The sequence below is a fragment of the Culicoides brevitarsis genome, chromosome 1 (genome assembly GCF_036172545.1).
Source record: "Culicoides brevitarsis isolate CSIRO-B50_1 chromosome 1, AGI_CSIRO_Cbre_v1, whole genome shotgun sequence".
Lineage (NCBI taxonomy): Eukaryota > Metazoa > Arthropoda > Insecta > Diptera > Ceratopogonidae > Culicoides > Culicoides brevitarsis.
The window spans coordinates 41,356,586-41,381,284 of NC_087085.1; the positions used below are offsets into that span (position 1 = coordinate 41,356,586).

General features: G+C 27.6%; 2 protein-coding genes and 1 non-coding gene across 6 annotated transcripts; all 3 read right to left on the minus strand.

Moving 5' to 3' along the window:
- Positions 1 to 4,116: 4,116 nt before the first annotated feature.
- Positions 4,117 to 5,894, minus strand: LOC134826904 (uncharacterized). The gene is made up of 2 exons (XM_063839409.1): positions 5,313 to 5,894; positions 4,117 to 4,716 (listed from the first exon to the last, which is right to left on the minus strand). The coding sequence occupies exons 1-2, from the start codon at positions 5,834 to 5,836 to the stop codon at positions 4,605 to 4,607; spliced, it is 636 nt and encodes a 211-aa protein (XP_063695479.1). The 5' UTR covers positions 5,837 to 5,894; the 3' UTR covers positions 4,117 to 4,604.
- Positions 5,895 to 7,354: 1,460 nt separating this feature from the next.
- On the minus strand, positions 7,355 to 7,426 carry Trnap-ugg (transfer RNA proline (anticodon UGG)). The gene has a single exon. It is a non-coding gene; the product is annotated as a tRNA-Pro (tRNA).
- Positions 7,427 to 8,521: 1,095 nt separating this feature from the next.
- Positions 8,522 to 24,443, minus strand: LOC134827398 (HEAT repeat-containing protein 5B). Of its 4 annotated transcripts, XM_063840015.1 has the most exons (12): positions 24,398 to 24,443; positions 20,693 to 22,398; positions 20,149 to 20,430; positions 19,068 to 19,341; positions 18,864 to 18,896; positions 17,364 to 18,672; positions 11,425 to 13,194; positions 9,943 to 10,389; positions 9,728 to 9,883; positions 9,629 to 9,643; positions 9,410 to 9,552; positions 8,522 to 9,084 (listed from the first exon to the last, which is right to left on the minus strand). In XM_063840015.1, exons 2-12 carry the CDS (start codon positions 22,354 to 22,356, stop codon positions 8,893 to 8,895), a joined length of 6,285 nt encoding a protein of 2,094 aa, XP_063696085.1. In that variant the 5' UTR covers positions 22,357 to 22,398; positions 24,398 to 24,443; the 3' UTR covers positions 8,522 to 8,892. The 4 variants fall into 4 exon arrangements, with proteins under 4 accessions (XP_063696085.1, XP_063696087.1, XP_063696086.1 ...); XM_063840017.1 differs by lacking the exon at positions 18,864 to 18,896; XM_063840016.1 differs by lacking the exon at positions 9,629 to 9,643.
- Positions 24,444 to 24,699: the final 256 nt, after the last annotated feature.

A 24,699-nucleotide genomic window follows, 5' to 3' on the forward strand; every position in this document is an offset into this window, starting at 1 on the left:
ATTTTTCTGCAATATTTTAACTTTTGTACACACACGTGAAAGTTCCATGAAGAAAAAGAGGGAAATATAGAGAGATAACGTCATGTGTGTGTGTCGTCTCAAAAACTCAAGCAAGCATAAAAGGTAATATGTTAAAATATTACTAGCTGACTTTTCTGTTCATTTTTTTTTTCATTTTTATTATTTTGCATATAACGGCAAAAAAAAGTTCATAAAACATCGTATTTTGCAAATGTTCTTTGCTTACAGCTTAAAATAACATGTGACTAAACCTTTAAAGTTTTTTCATTTTTTTTCCTTTTTCTCTATTAGTAAAATGTACATGCTTTTATATGGAGTCGACTAAATAGGGTGTGATTTTTCTTCACATATCACTGACTTTCCTCTTCTTGCGGAATGAAAATGTCATAATTTTCTTATCGGATAAGTTTTGTCGTCGTTGCCCACAAATGTTAAAAGTGGCAAAAGTTTAATGTATTGAAAGTGTTTTGATTTTTTTTTTTCTTATAAAATATTTAAAATAAAAAAAAAGTTTTTGACGTTAAGTAATTTAGCTTAAAAAATGTTTAACAAGGTATAAAAAAAATGAAATATGAAAAAAAATATTTTTTTTAAATAATACAAAAATTTAATTAATAATAAGTAATAAAATTAAAAATATTATTTTTAATTAATTAAATAATTAATTTTTATTCTCTAATTAATTAAAATAATAATTTGAATAATTAAATTAACATAAATTTTTTAATTATTCTTAATTAATTATTTTATTATTTTTTAAATAATTAAAATTAATTAAATAATATTAAATAAAATGAAATAAATAATAATAAATAATAAATTAAATAATAAAATTAATTAAATAAATAATTAAATAATTAAAATTAATTAAAATTTTTTAAATAATTAAAATTTATCTCAAGTTTATTTTGTAAATTTTATTTTGCTCATCGATAAATGTGTCGATCAAATATTTGTGATCTGTCTGTTTTTTTTTATTTAAGATGGAAGTTGATTACTCTTTACTTTTTTTGAGTCATTTTATTGTTTGTACTCGATTGGATATTTTTACTTATTTTAAAATAATTCTCATATAAAAATTTTTTTTTATAATTTTTTTTTATTTTTTTTTAAAGTTTTATTTATTTTAATTTAATTTTTAAAAAATATATAAAAATTTTTTTAATTTTTTTTTTATTTTTTCTGTATATTTTTGAAGATAAATTTGATGACTCACTAAAATTTTTGAATTTTTTTTTTATTGCTTTTACAGAAATAAAATTGTTCAAATATTTATATTTTCTTTGCATTTTTTTATCGCAATTAATTGTGTCGAGATCTTTCGGAATATTTTTTAAAACGCAGTTTGAGTCATTTTTTTGTTTGTAAAAGGACCAAATTGATCAAATATGAAAAATGTCAAACTTTTACTTTAAAAGAACTTTTTTTTTTGCATTTTGAGATCAGTTACCTTTCAATAAAGAAGAATTAAACAACACTTGATAATAAAAAAGAAATTACAAAAAATGCAGAAAATACTCATAATAATTTTTTGTATTTTCCTCCAACTTCATAGTTCACATAACTGTCTTGGTGGGGGCCTAAGTCAAAAATATGAGCCTTCAACACATTTACTTGCGGGTACTGATAAAATTGTTCCTTCGGTTTCAGAGATTCCTGAACCAGTTTCTACCATTCTTACCTTTGTCAAAAAAATATTGAGCAAACCTCCTAAAGAAATTTCTACGATAATAACTGACTTTATGGATGGAGTGAAACAACATGATAATAAATTAATAAAAAAATCGCTAAAAATGTTCACAACTCGAATTGTGCAATTCGCTAAGTATGTTAATAAGGTAATAACAATGGATAATCCTGAAACAACTCAAAAGTTGGAGGTTTTAATAAATGAAGTTGAAGTGACTATCAATAAGAAATTAGATGAATTATTTTGAAAATTAATTTAAATTATTTTTTTTTTATTTTTTATTTAAATTAATTTAATTTATTAATTTTTTAAATAAAAAAATAATTCGTTTTTCATTTGCTAATTTAAAAAATAAAGTTGATAAAATAAAAATATTAAAATGAGATAACAATATATAAAATTAAGAAAAATTTTGTACTTAATTATTTATAATAAATAAAATATTTAAAAAAAAAAATAAAAAAAAAAAGTTTTTCGTTAAGCTGAATGATTAAATATTTTCCATATTATGACTCTTGTTTTTAAAATCTGATTTAAAAAAAAATAATTAAATTTAAAATAAGAAGTGTAAATATTTTTAAAGACATAAGTAAAAATTTCACATGAAAAAATTTTAATGTACCTAGTTTTTAATGTTTTGAGCTTCATCGACAAAAAAAAAACATTTTTAATAAAAATAAATAGTTAAAAAAAATAAAAATTATTCAAAAAAACACCAACTTTACATATTTTTTTTTTAATTTAATAAAATAGTTAATTTTAGATTTCATAAAATTAATTCGAATAAAATTAAATTTCACAAAAAAATTCATTAATACAATAACTTTAATTGATCTGGTTGAATATTTCTGAAGATATTTTCGATTACTCACTTATTTTTTTATTTAATTATATTGTTAAAAAATAACAAGATTAAATAAATATATTTTTAAAAATATCAAACGAAACAAGAAAAAAATTTGAAACAATTGTTTCCAGATCTTTCGGGATATTTTTTAAGACGCAGTTTGAGTCATTTTTTATTTGTAAAGATACAAAGTTGTTCAAATATCAATAAATGATGAAGTCTTCTTATAAAATAAGCTGTTTTTGCATTTTGAGGACAGTTATCTTTTAATAAAGAAAAATTAAACAACACTTAATAAAAATTAAAAAAAAATGCAGAAAATTCTCGCAGTAATTTTTTGTATTTTTCTACAACTCCAGAGTTCGTCAAGTTTTCGAATTTCCCAAAAAGATGAGCCTTCGTCGCGTTTACTTTCGGGCATTACTCAAGTTGTTAATGAAACGATTTCCAGCTTGATCCCTCAGAGTTCTAACATAATTGAGAATCCGCTAAATGCTTCACAGATTAAGAGCTTGCTATATGAATTTTCATCGGATCCTAACGCAACGGTTGAAACTTTGATAGAGAAAATTTTTGATCTCATACAAGATGATATTGACAACATTGAAGCATTGCTTCAGAATTTAGTTTCTTTTATTATGGGTACAGTTAATTCCGTAATATTAGAAGAAATAGAACCGGAAAATCCTGAAGTCGCTAAAGGGTTGAAACGTATAACTGATGATCTTGAAGAGAATTTACATGAAACTGTAGATAGATCGCTTTGACCTTGAAAACAGTTAAAGGACATCGTAAAAAACAATTTTAGTTTTTCATTTAAAATTAAAAAAAAATAAATAAATTAAATAAAAAATAATATTTAAAAAAAATATTTAAATAAAATATATAAAAAAATTAAATACAAAAAAAATAAATTGTGAAAAAACTTGTACTACATTACTCTTATTTTGAATAAAATATTAAAAAAAAACAAAAGTAATATTTATATTTTTTAATGTTAAATATAAATTTGTTTTAAAAGTTGAAAATTTCATTTAATAATTAATTGATTTAATTTTAATTTAATTTAATTAATTTTTTTAAAAACATTCTTTTAAATGAGTCGTTGAAAAATTATTGAATTTTTTTTTGTTATAAAAATAATTTTAATTTAAAATAAATTTGTTATTTTTATAAAAATTCTTTGTATTATTGATAATATTTTATTAAAAATTTAATTTATTAAAAAATAAAATTAAAAAAAAAAAAATAAAAAAAAAATTACCTCAAAATAATTTTAACCTTAATTGAGCCTTTTTTCCATCACAGTTTCCTCATTGTAACATATATTTATTTTTTTTCTTCATCAAGCCAGCGATACAATTGCCAAGTGCGTGACTTATTGTCTCAATTGTGCAAATTAAATGACTTAACATTATTGCAATGTACGAAAGTGCATCCCATCCTGAATTTTATTTCCAATCACAGTCAACCTCCTTAACTCCGTGTGCATTCCTCACTCCAGGAAAACTAATAAAAATGGTAAATCACGTAACGGGAACGTGTAAGCCTTAACACAATATTTTTATTTCGATTTTTTTTCCTGCATTGTGTTGCACTTACACGCGAGAAGGCGAGAGAGAGGAGAGTTCAGGAAACAAAAGTCATGCTGTTGTTTAGGTACTTTATTATTTTTATTTTTTTTTTTTGCTGCACACGAGACGAGACAAGGCAAGGGAAATCAACGAACACGTAAAACGAACGAACGAAAAAAAAAGCTGGCGAGGAAGATATGAAAACGGAGTAAATTATTTTTCGTGAAACAATGATATTGAATAATGCAACTAAAGTGTGATTTACGTTTTTTTTTTCGTTGCTTCGTGAAACATTTTCATGACCTGATCAAAGCAATTTTCTTGTCAACACGTCGTTGTCGTCGTCGTCGGCTTCGTTGAGTTATGAGACAGCATTTGGGGTAAAAAATGATGTGAAAATGGATTTTTATTGACTTTTGGAAGTGAAAAGCGAACTAAAAAAGGAATCATGCTGCGAGAAATGATCGTTGCCTCAACTTTCGTTATTGAGCATTGCATCGATGTGCTTCTCTACCGTCTTAATTGCTTTCGTTGTGTGACCCGTTGTTTTTGTGAAGCTGTTTGAGATGACTTTTTCCAACATGCTGCAATGAAAAATTGATTATTTTAGTTTTTTTTGTTATTTTTTTTTTAAATAAATTGTTTTTTTTTTGTTTCATTTTAAAAGTTGAAAGTTCAATTAAAAAAAAAATATCAAAAATATTAAAAAAAAATCATAAATTTAAAAAAAATAAAAACTTCACAGAAATCAATAAAAATATATTTTTTTTAATTAAAAAATTAAAATATTTTAAGATTTGATAATTATTTATTTTTTTTTAATTTTTAAAAAAATTAAATAAAATTTAAAAAAAAATATTTAATTTATTTTTTATTTTCATTTTTAAATTAAAATGAAAATTTTTGCAATAAAAAAAATTTAAAATTGAATAAAAATTATTTTTTAATTAATTTTTGATTATTATTTTTTAATTAATTTTTTATTTAATTAACTAAATTTTAATAAGAATTAAAAAAATAAAATTGAAAATTCGTAAATTAAAATTTTAAAATTAAATTTTTAATTAAATTAATATAAATTTAAAATTTTTTTTCTTGAAAAAAAATTTATAGAACAACAAAAAATAAAAAAAAATCACAAACTTTAATAAATAAAAATTTTTAATAATTTTTTTCTTACCCAAGTTTTATATTATCCAACTTTGCTTCATTGTGCAAATTTTCTACTTGTTGTTTCTGATCTGGACCTGTACGAATCTCTGCAATCCTTTGCAGCAACTCTAATTTTTCTTTTTTCAATTCGACCAACTCGAGTTGTTTCGCTTGCAGTTCTTTTTGTTTCTCCAAAAACTCTTGACGACGACGCTCGATGCCTTTTTCGTCGTATCCCTCAGCTTCTTGCTCCTTAATTTTAGCGATCATCGGCTTGAAAGTCTTAACGAGCGTTTGTTCAATGTACTCCTTCAAGGCTTTTGTTTCCGTATAACTGAGTTTTGGTTCCGCAGTTGCTTCTGACGAGAGACCCAGAATTACGTTGTCATTATCCAAAAAGAGATAATCTTTGACGAGAAGATAATTGATGTATTTTTTGATGTTTTCCTTGTTTTCAGATGATAATCCGGGCAATTGATCGATCGGGCATTCCTTGAGGATGCTATTGATCAAAATTGTTTTTTTGTGTTGATGAAGTTGATCGGAATCCATGATAAAATATTAAAAATGTTAAAAATTTCAGAAATTCTTGGCGCTCGTTATTTTTGTTTTTGAATTGAAAGTGTTTTAATCGGAAAAAGACGTCAGATATTTGAGTCAGCCTTGGAACAATAATATTGTTTAATTCTATTTATAACCATAATTAATATATTGTTTAAAAAAATTATAAAAAAAATAATTTATTTTCTAAAGAAATTATGATAAATAAATATTTTTTTAATGAAAATTATGGGAAATAAATTATTTTTTAATATTTTTTACTCCATAAATAAAAAATTATATTGTTCCAAGGCTTATCAACTTCATTCGTCTCAATAATCGATCAAGAAGAAAACTTATCATTTACGTTCGTCTCACAAAGTCGATAAAGTAGAGTTTTTCATTCAAATAGCGATTTAGCAGCTCATAACTTCGACTGGGAGGTTGCATCTCCTGTAATTCTGCTAACGGAAGGTCGAGTTGTGGACTGATTTGAGGTCAGGAGCACTGGCGATTGGACGGAGCACATTGATAGGGCGTCCGCATTAAGCTTACCGTCAATAAGGTTCACAGATCGGAGGGTTTGTGAAGCTGGTTCGCTAAGGAGGGGCGCACCGGGTGAGGCTGGAAACAGAGCAACCAACAGTCCCCACGGTAACGCAGTAATGGGATCGCGCCCTTGAGTGATTTCCCCCATCTCAGCCTGACCAATATAACCACACCATAACTTTTTTGCCAAAATTCTCCTTTTATTTTTTTCCATTTGTCGATTTTTTACGCTGAAATTGGAAGAAATATGAGGAAATGTTTTTTGTTAAAATTTTTGTTTGATGAGTGATCGCCATTTGCATGACGAAATATTTTACATTAGAAATTTTTGTTCATGTTGTGAATGTTTGAAAGTGTTTTTTTTTCATTCAATTGTCTTTAAAAATATTTTTGATGAAATTTCATTCTGCGTTAAAAAATTATTAAAGAGTTTATTATTTTTTTATTTAAAGAAGTTGAGACTTTTTTATTTAAAAAAAATAAAATGAAAAAAAAAATAAATAAATACTTTAATTAAAATTATTTAATTTTTCAAACCAATAAAATAATTAAATTATTTAATTTAAAAATATTTAATTATAAAATATTTTTTATTAAATTTATAATTTTAATTTAATTTTTAAAATAAATAAAATAAAAATTAATTTTAAAAATATTTCAATTAATAAAATTATTTGATTTTCAAAATATTTCAATTTATAAAATTATTTAATTTAAAAAAAAAATATAATATAGAAAAATTATTTATTTAAAAAAAATTAATTGCAAATTTCACATATTAAAAAAAAAATATACAAGAAATATTTTTTTTTAAAACAAGATTTTGTCTTCAAAATATTTTTTTTTTCATTTAAAATTAATTAATTAAGTAAAAATTAATTTAATTATTTATTTTTTTGTTTTTTATAAAAGCTAAAAATGGCAAAAATAAAATTTTTAGGCAAAAAAAAATTATTTTCAAGGAAAAATTGACAAAAAATCGGGCTGAACGGGGATTCGAACCCCGGGCCTCTTGCACCCAAAGCAAGAATCATACCCCTAGACCATTCAGCCAGATGATTATATTGCGCGTTAACGACCTTCATGAATGCAACCATGACATAAATTCGACTCATGCGCATTAAAGTCGTTCATTTCCATTACAGCGCACTTCTTAACCGACTTTATTTCATTCAAAATTTAAATTTTATAATTTTTTTTATTTAAATTTTTAATCATCAACCACTCCTGAAAAAGTTTTCGCCTCATGCGGCATCGAACAAACAGTTCCATAATCGCAAGTTGGGCAGTTACACTTTTTTTTCTTGTCTGGCTTCACGAAATCTTTCTCCTTCGCTGAGATTTTCTTCTTTTTCAACATCTCAAAAGCTTCTTTCAGTTCAATTCCCGTCAATTTTTTCGCATTTTCCTCTTTCACGAGTATCCAAGCTCCTTCCGAATGTTTCCCCTCATACTTACCCGTCAAGTCGCGACATCCCCAAAGGATTAAAGCTCCCGAATCTGTCACCAAATAGCTCGTCGTGTAATTCGCAACTTGATCCGTGCATTGATGATTCGGTTGGTAAGTTCCTCGGGCGCCGCGTAATTTATCTCGAATTGGACTCAAAATGCTCATGCAATCGCGATAATCGACAATATCAGCGCCAATTTCTCCCGGATAGCATCGCGGCGTAAAAAAGACCAAATTATCATCCGTGGGGCAATCGAACTTGGCACGAAGACAATTGATGTTCGTCTTGAAGGGATTGTGATAAATGTTGATGGTACGATCGCCAACTGGGAGATGCGCAAGAGGCATGTAAATATCTTCTTCGTCAAAAACGTCGGGACATTTGAATTTTTCGTCGGAACTTTCGACTTTCGGGCAAGAACCTTCAAAAATGGCGCAGCGAGCGATAGTCACAAATGTGAGAACGAAAATTGTTAAAAAAATCCAATTCATTGTTCGGGTAAAACTGATGCCGAAAATGACAATGAACGTGATTTTTATAAAGCTTGAACCGAAAATTATTTATTGTTCTCGAAACAATTGAATTTTTCCATTCAATTATTTTTTTTTAATTCTGAATTCTATTTTTTTTGCACAGAAAAAAATTTTTTTCACAGAAACACGGAAATTTTTAGATCATAACTGACATAATTCATATATTTTTATTATTTTTCGTTAGTCAAGTTGGTTAAAAACAAATATTTAACATCATTTTTCATCTGTAATTTCACTTTTTAGTCACTCTAAAATTTTTCTCATATTTTTTTTAAATTTTTTTTCTCAAAAAAGATTCATTCTCACAGTCATTCCGCATAATTTACTTATTAAATTGTTACTTTCAGCTCATTTTTCATCATTTTTTTTAATTATTTTTCTCTACTTTTGCTAATATTTAGATTAGAATATTTTTTTGTGTTCCTAAGGAAGATTATTTATGAGACGTGATTAATTTTTTTTACGATTTGTGATCATTCCTCTTTTACAAATTGATTGCCAGTCTTATTTTTAATTAATTTTTTTGCTTTTTTTCTTATTTTCCAAAATTGCTAAAATCCATTTTTAATTCAATCGTAGGTTTTGCAGGTTGAATATTTGCTTTTGCGGCATTTGTGGCGTCATTTTTAGCTTTTTGCATGCTGGAAGTCATTTGTTGATTGTTGCGAACAGCAATTTCCAGTTTTGCACGAAGCTCGGGGTGTTGCGCCATGAGACCCTTGAATTCCTAAAGATTTAAAAAAAATATTTTAATTTTATAAAATAATTTTTTTTAAATTAAGTTTTATATTTTTAATTGGAAAAAAAAATTAATTTAAAAAAATAAATAAAATAATTAATTAAAATTAAATTTTTTTAATATTTATAATTTTAATTTTTTTATTTTTTAAATTAATTTAAAATTATTAAAAATAATTTAATACTAATTTAATTTAAAATTTAATTATTTTTTTATATTTTTAATTTTAAAATATTTTTTTAAAAAATATTTTTTATTTTTTTTTTTTAAAGAAAATTAAAAATAAAAAAAAATTAAAATAAAAAAATCTTACTTCTGGATATTTGGGTCCAATTTTCATCAACCATTGCAACGAGTGTTCATGTAATTGCACAGAATATTTTGATTTATTTTTTGCCTGTTGATCCGATAGGAAGCTGATGAGAATTGGAACTAACAACGTCAACATTTGTATGCCTAAAAATTAAATTTAAAATTAATTTTTATTTTATTTTCAAAAATTTTCTTATAAAAGTTCTACAAAAATTGATACCTTGCATTAAATCTCCTTTAAAAGCAGCGTAAAAATTATTTTTTTGATAAATTTAAAAATTTTTTCTATAAAATTTTACTTTAAAAAATTCAAACTTACGATTTTGTGGCTCAGCAAGACTTATAAGACCTTCAACAGTAGTAATGCTTTCCAAAACCAAAGCCAACTCGTTCTCATTTTTGATATTTCTAACATTATCTGCATGTAAATGTTCAACCAAACGAGGAGCCAAGGCGTGAATGTAAGGAGTAGCGACTAAAATTTGAAAAAAGTATTAAAAATAAAAAAATGATATCAAAAAAATTAACTTTTACCTTTCAAATCGGCATTAACGAAAATTTGTCGCATCGTTTGAATGCATTTGAGTCTCACCATATTCGATTCGGATTGCAAACATTGTCGGAAATGATTGATGCACGGATATTGTAATCCAGGAACAGACACAAGACTCGATTTTGAATGTAAAATGAACACGGCAATTGCTAACATCATCGTAACTTCATCCAATTTTGTGTCTTCCGAGCCCGTTTTTGTTAAATCGATTATTTTTGCCAATGCACTTTGGAGTAATTTCATCCATTCCTCGGAACTGCGTTCGTCTGTGGCATATTTGTCGGTTATGACGGATTTGAGTAAATGCAAAGCTGCTTGGATTGTTGGAGTATTGGCGAGGATTGTTGGATCATGAACGGATTTAGTTGCAATTTCTTTAATAGTTCCCGTTGTCAAGTAGAGGATTGTTGGAAGGATTTGAAGTGCACCTAAAATTATTAAAAATTATGAATTTAATTTTTTTTTTCACTCTTTAGAGAAAACTTTTGTAAAAAAAAACAAGTTAAAAAATTTTCTTGAAAACAAAATTTTTTTAGAATCTTTTTTTTTAAATAAAAATAAAAAATTTTTTAAATAAAAATGTTTAATATCTTAATTAATTTTAATGTTTTTAAAAAGAAAGTCTAAAAATTAAAAAAAAAAAATAAAATAATTTATTTTTCAAATGTTTTTATTGATGGTTTTTAAAACTTAAATGAAATTTTTAAAATAAATATTTTTATTATAAAAAATTATTTGTCTTGATAAAATTTTAAGAAATCTTTAAAAAAATTATTTAAATTTTTTTTTTCCTAATTTAATAAAATAAATTTAATTTATTATTTGAAAAAATCGTTTTAAAAATTGAATATTAATTTTTATTTTACTTTTTTTATAAAAATATATTTTTAAAAAATTATTTTACCAAAAATATAAATATTAAAATTTCATTTAAATTTAAAAACTTTTCATAAAAATATTTGAAAAATAAATTATTTTAATTTTTAATAATTTTTTTTTTAATTTGTAGACTTTCTTTTAAAGAAAGTTTAAATAAATTAAAAAATTAAACATTTTTAAAAAGTTAAAATAATTTAAAATTAAAAAAAATAATAAAATTTAAAAAATAATTTAAAATTTTTTAAATTTAATTTCATTAAAAAAAATTAAAAATGTTTTTTTTTACTTTTTATTTTTTTTCTTTTGAATTAAAAATTTTTGAATTAGTTTTTAAAATTTTCAATAAAAAATATGAATAAAATATTATATTTTTGTATTAATATAATTTTTTTTTATATTTTTTTTTAGTAAATAATTTTAATTTTTTAATTATTTTAATTTAATAAAATTTTAATTTAAAATTATTAAAAAAAATAAAATAAGAAAAAAAATTATATTAAAACAAAAATATAATATTTTTTTTCTTCACATTTTTTTTTTTTTGAAAATTTAAAAAATTAAAAAAAAATTTAAAAAAAACTTACCTTGAGGCGAACACAACTTCGTCAAATGCTCCAACGACTGCAGCGCCGACGAAACCAACATCCCATTATCAATTCCCAATTTCGCCGCATTTCCATTCGAATTTAATTGTTGTTGCAACTGTTCCGTCGTTATTCTCGTATTGCCTGACGGATTCATCGCCGGAATCTGCCTTACTAACAAACACAACGCTACTTCAAGCACCGCATAAACGTGCGATTCTCCCGGCTCAATATGCCCCGTTTCTCCTCCTTCTCCCAAATAATCCAAATCCGACTTTGTTCCATCTTTCGTGGCTTCCGTGTCATCCGCATTTTCCACTTTTTCCGTATTTTTCGTCGCTTTTCCCGCTTTTTCGATTTCAAGACGTTCCTCGGCTGCGGTAATGGTTTGTTTGAGCACTTCCATGCACAAAAGTTGAACTTCCAAACTGTCACGCGTCAAAATCAGGCGATACAAGACATTACAAAGCTCAATGGGCAGCGATCCGTTTCGCGTAAAAACTTGTCTCGCATATTTACTATTGAAAACTGTATGAAGGGATTGCAAACAGGCAACAACGCATTCGGGTTTCTCGTTTGTTCGCGTACTGCAAAGCGCCTCCATGCAAATCCCGAAAATCATGTGAAAACGATCGGCGCTGATGCTTCCATGACCAATTTTTGGGGTTTCATTTGATGGTCCTGCTTCGTCGGAATTATTATTATCTTTATCGGAGTCCCCATCTAAGGCGTCGAAGCCTCCGTCGTTCAACCACAAAGCTGCTGCGTGCAAAATTGGAGGCCACGACGAGATATAATGCGATTTTGACGAGTTTATTGTGTCATTTGTGTAAAAGGCGCCTCCATCATGCGGCAGTTGTCCTTGAAACTCAGCTGGGAGTGAAAGCAAGGCATAATCTTTCAACGCCGCTAACCATTGTTGCGATAAATTCTCCAATTCTGGTTGCACAAGCGACAAAATACTCTCGCCTTTGCTCTCAAAATCCCCAAAATCGTCTTCTTCGGGCTTCGTGAGTCGCAATCCGATGGTTTTTGCACCCAAGGATAACTTTTTAAGGATCACACTTGCCGGCGCATTTCCATTTTCGATCATCGCGAAGATATAAACTTGCGCCCAAGCCTTCAAAATGCTCAATTTTTCCAAAGTTGCCATACTTTCGTTGTACAGTTGCGTGCTATTTGTCTTCGTATGCAATTTATTCAAGCTCGAGACGAGTAATTGATGAACGCGACGCAAATCATTCAAGTCACGAGCGACTCCCGAACCAATCCACGCGGAACAAACTTCACAAGCAGCTGCTGTTACGTGACTCGGAGTCTCATTCGCGAAGGCGGGACGTAAAGCGGCTCCAACTTGCGCTTGAAATTGCTCGAGAAGTAAATGCCCGGGGAATTCGGGTTCGGGAACGTGAGCAAATTTACGAATAATGACTTGTAGAGTCTTCATTCCCTCGAGACGAAGTTGATCCGAGTCAGAAGTTGCAGCAATAAATGCCATTCGAATTAAATCCGAAAGATGTAAAACCAAAAAGTCACCGCGTGCTTTCGTTATTTGGAGTTCTTTTGCTGCCAACATGTCAAAATGAACGGGATTTGCTTGTTCGCAGGCGGTGATGATTTTGCGAACACATTCCGAAGCGAATACGCGAGTTGGCCAACGTGGTTGGATTTGCGGATGTGAGGCTTGATTGTCTTCGGCGTGGAATTCGATGTTGTCGTCGTCGTTTTCTTCGTCATTTTCATCGGTGTCTTTTATTTGTGCTTCGTCGCCTGTAAAATAAAAAAAAATATTAGTTTTCTACTCTCAATTTTTTTTAAATTGTTTTAATTAAAAAATTTTTTTTCAAAATAAAAATTGAATTTTTTTTAAATTTTTTAAATTTAAAACAGTTTTTTTTTCAATTTTTTGAGTTTATTTTTAAAAATGATAAATTAGAGCACAAATTTTAATCCATTTGCTTTTTTCGCGAAGATTACATCTCACATTTTTATTTTTTATATATTTAAGTTTTCAAAACAAAACTATGTCAAAGAAAAATTTTTTTTTCAGTTTCAATTTTTTGGCAGTTTTGAGTTATAAAATGATTAAAAATGATAAATTAGAGTCCTCTGACAAATTTCAATCCATTTGGAGCAAGATTTGACAAAATAGCTTTGACACAGTTTTTGACACAGTTTTTTTGCTCTTGATTTAGTTTTTAAAACAAAACTATGTCAAAGAAAAAATTTTTTTTCAGTTTCAATTTTTTGGCAGTTTTGAGTTATAAAATGATTAAAAATGATAAATTAGAGCCCTCTGACAAATTTCAATCCATTTGGAGCAAGATTTGACAAAATAGCTTTGACACAGTTTTTGACACAGTTTTTGACACAGTTTTTTTGCTCTTGATTTAGTTTTTAAAACAAAACTATGTCAAAGAAAAAATTTTTTTCAGTTTCAATTTTTTGGCAGTTTTGAGTTATAAAATGATTAAAAATGATAAATTAGAGCCCTCTGACAAATTTCAATCCATTTGGAGCAAGATTTGACAAAAATAGCTTTGACACAGTTTTTGACACAGTTTTTTTGCTCTTGATTTAGTTTTTAAAACAAAACTATGTCAAAGAAAAAATTTTTTTTCAGTTTCAATTTTTTGGCAGTTTTGAGTTATAAAATGATTAAAAATGATAAATTAGAGCCGTCTGACAAATTTCAATCCATTTGGAGCAAGATTTGACAAAATAGCTTTGACACAGTTTTTGACACAGTTTTTTTGCTCTTGATTTAGTTTTTAAAACAAAACTATGTCAAAGAAAAAATTTTTTTTCAGTTTCAATTTTTTGGCAGTTTTGAGTTATAAAATGATTAAAAATGATAAATTAGAGCCCTCTGACAAATTTCAATCCATTTGGAGCTGACAAATTTCAATCCATTTGGAGCAAGATTTGACAAAATATAACAAATTTCAATCCATTTGGAGCAAGATTTGACACAGTTTTTGACACAGTTTTTTTGCTCTTGATTTAGTTTTTAAAACAAAACTATGTCAAAGAAAAAATTTTTTTTCAGTTTCAATTTTTTGGCAGTTTTGAGTTATAAAATGATTAAAAATGATAAATTAGAGCCCTCTGACAAATTTCAATCCATTTGGAGCAAGATTTGACAAAAATGGTTTGACACAGTTTTTGACACAGTTTTTTTGCTCTTGATTTAGTTTTTAAAACAAAACTATGTCAAAGAAAAAATTTTTTTTCAGTTTCAATTTTTTGGCAGTTTTGAGTTATAAAATGATTAAAAATGATAAATTAGAGCCCTCTGACAAATTTCAATCCATTTGGAGCAAGATTTGACAAAAATAGCTATGACACAGTTTTTGACACAGTTTTTTTGCTCTTGATTTAGTTTTTAAAACAAAACTATGTCAAAGAAAAATTTTTTTTTCAGTTTCAATTTTTTGGCAGTTTTGAGTTATAAAATGATTAAAAATGATAAATTAGAGCCCTCTGACAAATTTCAATCCATTTGGAGCAAGATTTGACAAAATAGCTTTGACACAGTTTTTGACACAGTTTTTTTGCTCTTGATTTAGTTTTTAAAACAAAACTATGTCAAAGAAAAAATTTTTTTTCAGTTTCAATTTTTTGGCAGTTTTGAGTTATAAAATGATTAAAAATGATAAATTAGAGCCCTCTGACAAATTTCAATCCATTTGGAGCAAGATTTGACAAAATAGCTTTGACACAGTTTTTGACACAGTTTTTTTGCTCTTGATTTAGTTTTTAAAACAAAACTATGTCAAAGAAAAAATTTTTTTTTCAGTTTCAATTTTTTGGCAGTTTTGAGTTATAAAATGATTAAAAATGATAAATTAGAGCCCTCTGACAAATTTCAATCCATTTGGAGCAAGATTTGACAAAAATAGCTTTGACACAGTTTTTGACACAGTTTTTTTGCTCTTGATTTAGTTTTTAAAACAAAACTATGTCAAAGAAAAAATTTTTTTTCAGTTTCAATTTTTTGGCAGTTTTGAGTTATAAAATGATTAAAAATGATAAATTAGAGCCCTCTGACAAATTTCAATCCATTTGGAGCAAGATTTGACAAAAATAGCTTTGACACAGTTTTTGACACAGTTTTTTTGCTCTTGATTTAGTTTTTAAAACAAAACTATGTCAAAGAAAAAATTTTTTTTCAGTTTCAATTTTTTGGCAGTTTTGAGTTATAAAATGATTAAAAATGATAAATTAGAGCCCTCTGACAAATTTCAATCCATTTGGAGCAAGATTTGACAAAATAGCTTTGACACAGTTTTTGACACAGTTTTTTTGCTCTTGATTTAGTTTTTAAAACAAAACTATGTCAAAGAAAAAATTTTTTTTCAGTTTCAATTTTTTGGCAGTTTTGAGTTATAAAATGATTAAAAATGATAAATTAGAGCCCTCTGACAAATTTCAATCCATTTGGAGCAAGATTTGACAAAATAGCTTTGACACAGTTTTTGACACAGTTTTTTTGCTCTTGATTTAGTTTTTAAAACAAAACTACGTCAAAGAAAAAATTTTTTTTTTCAGTTTCAATTTTTTGGCAGTTTTGAGTTATAAAATGATTAAAAATGATAAATTAGAGCCCTCTGACAAATTTCAATCCATTTGGAGCAAAATTTGACAAAATAGCTTTGACACAGTTTTTGACACAGTTTTTTTGCTCTTGATTTAGTTTTTAAAACAAAACTATGTCAAAGAAAAAATTTTTTTTCAGTTTCAATTTTTTGGCAGTTTTGAGTTATAAAATGATTAAAAATGATAAATTAGAGCCCTCTGACAAATTTCAATCCATTTGGAGCAAGATTTGAAAAAAATTGCTTTGACACAGTTTTTGACACAGTTTTTTTGCTCTTTATTTAGTTTTTAAAACAAAAATAAATGACAAGAATTTAGTTTTTTTTTGACTTTTTTTGAAAACAAAAATTTTTTTGCTCTTGATTTGACTTTTTATTAAAAATGTTTTTAAAACAAAACTATGTCACAGTTTTTGAGAAAAATTTTTTTTTCAGTTTCAATTTTTTGGCAGTTTTGAGTTATAAAATGATTAAAAATGATAAATTAGAGCCCTCTGACAAATTTTTATCCATTTGGAGCAAGATTTGATAAAATTATATTTTTTTTCAGTTTCAATCAGTTTTGAGTTATAAAATTATTAAAAATGATAAATTAGAGCCTTCTGACAAATATTTATCTATTTTGAGCAAGATTTGACAAAAATTGCTTTGACACCTTTTTTGACACAGTTTTTTTGAAAAAGTTTTTTAAATTTTTTTTTAATTTCAATAATTTATATTTTTTTTCAGTTTTGAGTTAAAATCCTTAATTAAAGTTCAGAATTTTTGATGTGAAAAATTTAGAAAAAAAAAGTCACAAAAACATAGCAGTCAAAAAAATTTGAAAATCGAAAAAAAATAATAGGACATTTAATAGGAAAAAAAAACTTATAACAGAATAAAATTTGAATTGAAAAAAATAATTTGATAGAAAAAAAATTGATTTTCTAAAATTTAAAAGAAAAAAATGTATTAAAAAAATAATTTAAAAAAATTTGTAAAAATATTCAAAAAATAAAATATTTTATTTTTTTTTTTTGGTAATTTTTAATAATTTTTTTTTTTGACAAAAGCTTCGATTAAATAAATATTTTATTTTATTAATTTTTTTTAAAAACTCAAATCCATATTAAATTTTTATTTCCTTTAATTTATTTTCTGAAATGACGAATATTTTTTTTCGAAAAAAAAAATTAATTTAAAAATTTGGAGAAGAAATTCTATATCATTATCAAAAAAAAATTATTCAAAATCAAAATAAATAAATTTTTTTTTGAAAAATTATGAATTTTTTAAATGAAAAATATTATAAAAAATAAAATTTTTGAAAATTTGAAAAGAAATTAATTTTAAAAAACTCACCTGCAAGTAAATTACCTCCTTCAGCAGCAACAGTCAAAACATTCTTGCACAAATTCAACCATTGCGTCAAATTCTCCGCCGCCAACATCTGCAGCATCGAAACAATCGTATCATGAATATTTTTAATCATCTCAACGTCAGTTTCCTTATCCAACATGTGAAATAAAACGCCCGGCAATCCCAACTCGGAAATATCAAAATTTTCATCATCTGTCGTCACCGCTTTCGATGCATGTTCACAAACTTCCTTCGCTTCTCGCGTCGTTAATTGCCTCAAACACGAAACAGCTGCCTTTCGAAGCATCAAATAATTGCTCGACAAATTTTTGCACATTGTCGGCACAAGAGTTGCTAAAACGACGGATTGCGGTGCAAAGAGATGTAATTGTTGGAGACATCCCGTGGCTTCTGCTTGAACCAAAGGATCTGGATGGGCTTGCATTATTGCACAAGCACACATGAAACTCGATCTTGCCGATGCGGAAGCTTGTAATTCGGGTCCGACAGTGGTAATTAAAGCGCTTAAGACGCGCCCGATGCACTGATGAACGTCGACATGGGATTGCGGGACGGTTAACAAGAGTTTCAAAGCCAACGAAAGTGTTGGTTCGACGTAAGAACGAAACATGGGACCTCCGGAATCGGCAATTAGCGATAAGGCATACAACGCCCACACTTGAACGACGGGACTGGAGCCATCTTGAGCCAATGCCAACAAAATTGAGACACTTGTACTCAAATGTTGCGAAGATCCCATGCCTCCGACATACCGATGAAGGCATCCAAGGGCGAAACTATGCCCGGTTCGGGTGACAACATCACGTGCCGACTTCAAATTATTGAAAGAATTTTGTGCGAGTTCAGCTGTGACACGAGAATCGCCAACAACTTGCGCTAATCGACCGAGAGCTTCACTTGCGGCGCATCTCAGGATCGGATTTGCACTTGTCAAGCCGCTAATTATCAAATTTGTGACATTTGTCTTGACATCATCTTGCCCAATAACGGCTTTCGCATCCGTAATTCCCTTCAAACCGCACAAAAGCGCCGTGAAAATGTTCATTTGAACCGCTTCCTGACGCGAACTTTTCGAATTTTTGATGCATTCCGTGAAATGCGTGACCATTTGAAGACGATGTTTGTTCGCGGCACGCGGAAAAATCAATCCAAACAGCTGAATTGACATATCGATGACAGCAACGCCCAATGGAAGAGGTCCGGGACACTGTTCTGAAGTTTTTAAAGGACGATAAAGTGACAACGCATCATGTTCCAAAGCTCCTGAACCCGCAGCACTTGTCGGTTGAAGCTAAAAAACGAAAAAAATCATTAAAATTTGATAAAAAACGAAAAATTGTGTTACGTGTGAAAGAAAAAAAAAACAGAAAAAAGTGAGAGGCGTGTCGTTAGCAAGAAGCAAAATGGACAAAAACGAAGCACTTTTAGCGGCAATGAAAAAAATCAACAGAAAAAAACGCTTGAACCACTACGGAGACTTACATGCTGTCCATCAGATTTGCGATTTGGTTCCATCTAAAGAAGTTTTCAATACAGAAGTTAGAAACTCAAAAATTTTTTTCGAACGTTTTCATGTCTTCAACTCGGAAAAACATGAAAAACGTGACAGAAAATGATTAGAATGTGTGTGATTGACGTGTTTTGTTTTTTAGTTACATCGAAGAAAATAAAAAATTAGTTTTTTACCTGATCCTCAATTAAACGATGATCAGTTTCCTGAAACCAAGTCGCCAAAATGATCGATTCGTCGGCATGACACAAGTTTCGGAGCAAGGAAGTTGTTGTATTTGCGGGATTGTCAGTTAGAGTGAACTCCGAGACGAGCATTCGGAGGAGATGAGTGTAACTGGATTCAAGACAAGTTGGCGGAAGGAGGGATAAAGTTTCGTACAGGCGGAGGCGAACCATTGCTGCGGGTGCTTTCAAGTGTTGTCCGTAGCTTTTGAGGACGGGAGCGATGCTGAAAAGATGAAAAATTAGTTAAAGTTTTGGTTTTTGAAAAAAAAATTGCAAAAAAAAAAAATCTTAAATTTTTAAAAAATTAAAAAAAAATATTTTTAAAAATGAAAAATTGTGAGAAAATAATTTTAAAAATTAAAAAAATTGTGAAAAAATATTTTTAAAAATTAAAATTGTTGGAAAATATTTTTAAAAATTAAAAAAAAAAATGTGAGAAAATAATTTTAAAAATTAAATAAAAATTGTTGGAAAATATTTTTAAAAATCAAAAAAAAAAATGTGAGAAAATAATTTTAAAAATTAAAAAAATTGTAAAAAAATATTTTTAAAAATTAAATTGTTGGAAAATATTGTTGGACAAAAAGTTTGTAAAAAAATGTGAGAAAATTTTTAAAAATTAAAAAAAAAATTGTGAAAAATATTTTTAAAAAAAAAAAAAAAAATTGTTGGAAAATATTTTTAAAAATCAAAAAAAATGTGAGAAAAAAATTTTAAAAATTAAAACAAAATGTGAGAAAATATGTTGGAAAATATTTTTAAAAATCGGCGTCAAAAAAAAATGTGAGAAAATAATTTTAAAAATTAAAAAATTTTTTAAAAATTATTTTAAAATAAAAAAAAATATTTTAAAAATTTAAAGAAATAATTTTAAAAATTAAAAAAAATTGTGAGAAAATAATTTTAAAGAATTTTTGTAAAAAAAATTTTGTACCAAAAAAATTTAAATAAAAATTGTTACAAAAAAAATTTTTTAAAAAATGTAGTTTGAAAAAATTTCTCTTAATAATTTACGAAAATGGATACTTACTTAACCAACATCGCGAGTGCACTTTCAATCGGCGTCAAAAGTCGTCTCGTAATATCTTCCGTAACCAATTCACGACAATTCAACAAGAAACTATGCATTACTCCCAATGCTCCGGCTCGTCCTTCAAGCGTAACTTGCCACGTAAAGGCATCTCCGCGAGCTTTTTCACTCTCAAGCTCTTTTGTGCTGCGAGGGAACGCATTTCGCCACAAAAGTAACATACGGGGAAGTAAATTTTTCACTACTGCATTGCCTAATGTCATGATACTGCCTATCAGGAGCCTAAAATAGAAAGAAAAATAATTATTTATTTTTACTTTTATTTTAATTAATTAATTGTTAATTTGATTTAATTTAAATTTTTAATTTAATTAATTTTTTTAATATTTTTTTTTTATAATTTTTTTTTAATTTAATTTTTAATTTAAATTTTTTTTAATTTTGTTTTTTAATAAAATTAATTTAATTTTTATTTTTACTTTATAATTTTTTTTTTTTTAATTTTAAATTTTTTTTTAAATTTTTATGATTTTCAGTGACTTACCATCCAGCTTGTGTTCGATTTAACGACAACCTGCTATTCTGACTTGCTGTTCTGAGCAATTCTTCCGCCGTATTAAATATAATTTTGCCTTTCGTATGAGGAATTCCAAGCGGCGAGAGTCTCACAGACCCTAAAACAGCAGCAAGAGCACAAGAATAACCTGAAATCGCATCCGGAGACGTTCGCATCTTCTCAATGGCATCAATGAATCGATCAATTAACGGCGTAATTTGACTTGGAACTGCCACACAAATTGATCTCAAACACCAAGCAGCTGCCAAACGAGCTGCGGAACAGGGATGAACCAAAACTGCACACACGGCGTCAATTAAATTCAGTGTATGATCCGAAAGAAGATTTTGCGCCGTCGTCCCAAGAATCAAAATTAACGATCCAAGCTCCTGAAGTGCACAAACCAACAAATGTTGACTGAAAAGCGTCTCTTGATTCGCATCTTTTGCATTTTCTGGCGAAAAATCTATCGAATTCATCTGTTTCGCGATGATATGAACCAATTCCTTACATGCCGAAGCTTGTGCTTTCTCGCCCAACATCTTCCCAATGACAGAATCCAAGATAAAATTGATGCATTTTCGCGAATAAACGGCATCAACATGCGACGAAGCAGCTTTGGGGTTTGCTACAAGTTCAAGAACGTGACTTAAAAATGCTTGGAGATTCCGTTCCAACCACAATCCGCCCATGGTTTGAACGAAAATGACATAAGCGTGCGTTACGCCGACCCGAACTTCGCGATTTATGTTGCTCGTGCCTTTTATCATCTCAGTGCCTTTTAAGAAAGATGCTCCGCCGCGTAAAAATCCTCCCATGAGGACACTTAAAGCTTCATCGAGCGAAATTGGCTTGAATGTTTTCGCAGCAGCGGCATTTCCGGGTCCCGATTTCACCGGAAGTTGCGTAAAAGCGATCAAATTTCCAAGTAATTTCGCCACAGCGCATCGCACTTCGTAATTGCTGCCGTCAAGAGCACGAAAACACAGAGCCGAGAGACTTTCGAGTTCAGTTGTGTACAAAAATGGGGCATGTTGACACATTTCGAGCAGACAATCTGCAGCTGCGACTCGAACTGCCATCACGCGATCCGTCAAACAATATCGCACGGCTTTGTAGATGTCTTTGTGAACGTTATTTATCGCCGAACCCATTCCCGTGCAGACTTTTTCCAACGTAATTACAATTTCAATGCGTGTTTGTGACTCAGCATTCCGCAAAAGCTTCAACAAAAGTTGAACTGTTTCCTCATAAGTCCTTCCCATCATGCGTCCCAACTTTTCGTACATGCTGCCAAGAATCCCGATCGCTGCAAGACGCGTCGCCAAAAACGACGGCGAGTCATCTTTGTTTTTTAGAATGTCATTGCACTTGTTTGCCGTCTCGATGAGTAAAAATGTGTCGCCCACACTGAATAAAGTTGCGAGATTTTTCGCAATTAAGCGTCGCATTGGAGGACCCGGTGTACCTTGGATGTGTGCCAACAACTGTTCAACTAATTTTTTCTGGCACGCTTTGATGTCAGACTTTTGGGCAGCAATCAGGACTTTATCCAAGTGACGAAGCCATTCAAACACGAACACGGGACGTTTTTGCTCGGGAATTTTGCTGAGAGCTTCCTCGTTTAGCGTCAAGCTTTGTGAGGATTCCATTTTTTATTTTTTTTTTTTTAGTAAGAAACTGCTTCTTCACATCTGTCGAGGAATGAAGAACATGAAAAGAAAAGAAAATAAAAATCGATAAAATTTTATGCCAAGGAGTGGAAAGAAATTTAGTTGCTACTACTACTGCAAAAGAGACATGCAAAGTAATAATTTCTTTATTTTTAAATGGAGCGATAAATTAGTGCGATAAGGAAAGACGAATGATGTAAATTGATATTACTTAACAGGAAATTGACGAGCATCCGTTTTTACAAACAAAAACAAAGAAATTTGAAATTTTCTCAGTTTGGAAATTTTCTTAATAATTTTTGAGAGTGCGATGTGACGAGTTAGGTTGATACAATAATCGAAAATGTTTTGAATTTAATTCTAATTAAATTTTTTAAAATATTTTTCTTATTTTATTTATTTTTTTTTTTGTTTAAATTTTAATTAATTACCTAAATTATTTTTTTATTAATTTTTTCAAATTTTTTATTTTATGAAATAAAACTTCAAAAATTTTTTTTTTAAGTTTTAAATTTATTTAAAATTTTTAAAAAAATTAATTTTTCTTTTTTTATTTTATTTCGAATAAAATTTATCGAATTGATTTTTATATTCTTAAGAATAATTTTTTATTTTTCGAAATTAAATTTTTATTATTCGAAATTAAATTTTTATTATTCGAAATTAATTTTTTATTATTCGAAATTAATTTTTTATTATTCGAAATTAAATTTTTATTATTCGAAATTAAATTTTTATTATTCGAAATTAAATTAAATTTTTATTATTCGAAATTAAATTTTTATTATTCGAAATTAATTTTTTATTATTCGAAATTAAATTAAATTTTTATTATTCGAAATTAAATTTTTAGTTCTCGAAATTAAATTTTTATTATTCGAAATTAAATTTTTTATTATTCGAAATTAAATTTTTATTATTCGAAATTAAATTTTTATTATTCGAAATTAAATTTTTATTATTCGCAATTAAATTTTTATTATTTAAATTAAATTTTTATTATTCGAAATTAATTTTTTATTATTCGAAATTAATTTTTTATTATTCGAAATTAAATTTTTATTATTCGAAATTAAATTTTTATTATTCGAAATTAAATTTTTATTATTCGAAATTAAATTTTTATTATTCGAAATTAATTTTTTTATTATTCGAAATTAATTTTTTATCATTCGAAATTAAATTTTTTATTATTCGAAATTAATTTTTAATTATTCGAAATGAAATTTTTAAATTTTTGCTAAAATTTCAAAAATCTTCAAGGAAATATTTTAAACTATTGTATCGACCTTCTTCATATTAAAGTAATTCACAATAACTGCCTTGAATTCTTGCTCTACGACGCGAAATTGAATGAATGTACTATTTCTCCAGAGAAAACGAAACTGATTCACCCACTCATTTTTACATTAAAGGTCGTTCACGAATCACGTCACAAAACCCAAAAAAGATTAAAATTTTATTTTTTGCTCGAATTTTAATCTTTGAACCAAAATCTATCGTTGACGTGGAATCAACTTTCACAAAAAATCCTCCAAAAATGGAAAATCTGAACGATCCAAAGTCAATACACTCATAACTCTCAAAAGCCGGCAACCAATCAGATTGCTCGAATATATCAACAATCGTGTCTGGATACGAGCAGATGTTCCGACACGAACACAGACAAGCAAAATGAATCACAACTACATTCATGGATTTTTGGAAATTTTCGAAAATTGTCAATTTTTTGCTTTAAATTTAAAATTTTTTAATATTTTGCACTTTTTAATTATTTTTTGATCAATTTTCTTGATCAAGAATGCAAAAATTTATTTTAAAAATTTGAAATTTGTCGAAAATTCACAAAAATTTCTCATGTTGGTCCAGATTTGAATTTTCATCAAAGAAAATTTTTATAATTCACTCATTTTTGCACTTTTTTCAATTTTTTGGTAAAATTTTCAAGTCACTTCAATGCACGGGAACTTTATTTAAACTTTTAACTTAATTTTAGATGAAAAATCCTTAAAATACTCACAAAATTCATAAATATTAAAAAGTGAAATTTTTATCCCGAGTAATATTTGGATCGGTAATGCAGTGAAATCATTCCAATTTCTGCCGCATTTCCGTTTTGGTGGCTCCAAACGGAAACCTGCAGCGCTAAAACGGAAATGCGGCAGAAATCTAAAATGAAACAATTGAGACGAATGAAAGTGATAATTGAAGCACAGATGGCGCTGGCGTCTTTATCAATTGCATTCGTCCCCTTGGAAAAAATCGGTGCCGGAAATGGAAAAAACCGGTGCCGGAAATGGAAAAAATCGGTGCCGGAAATGG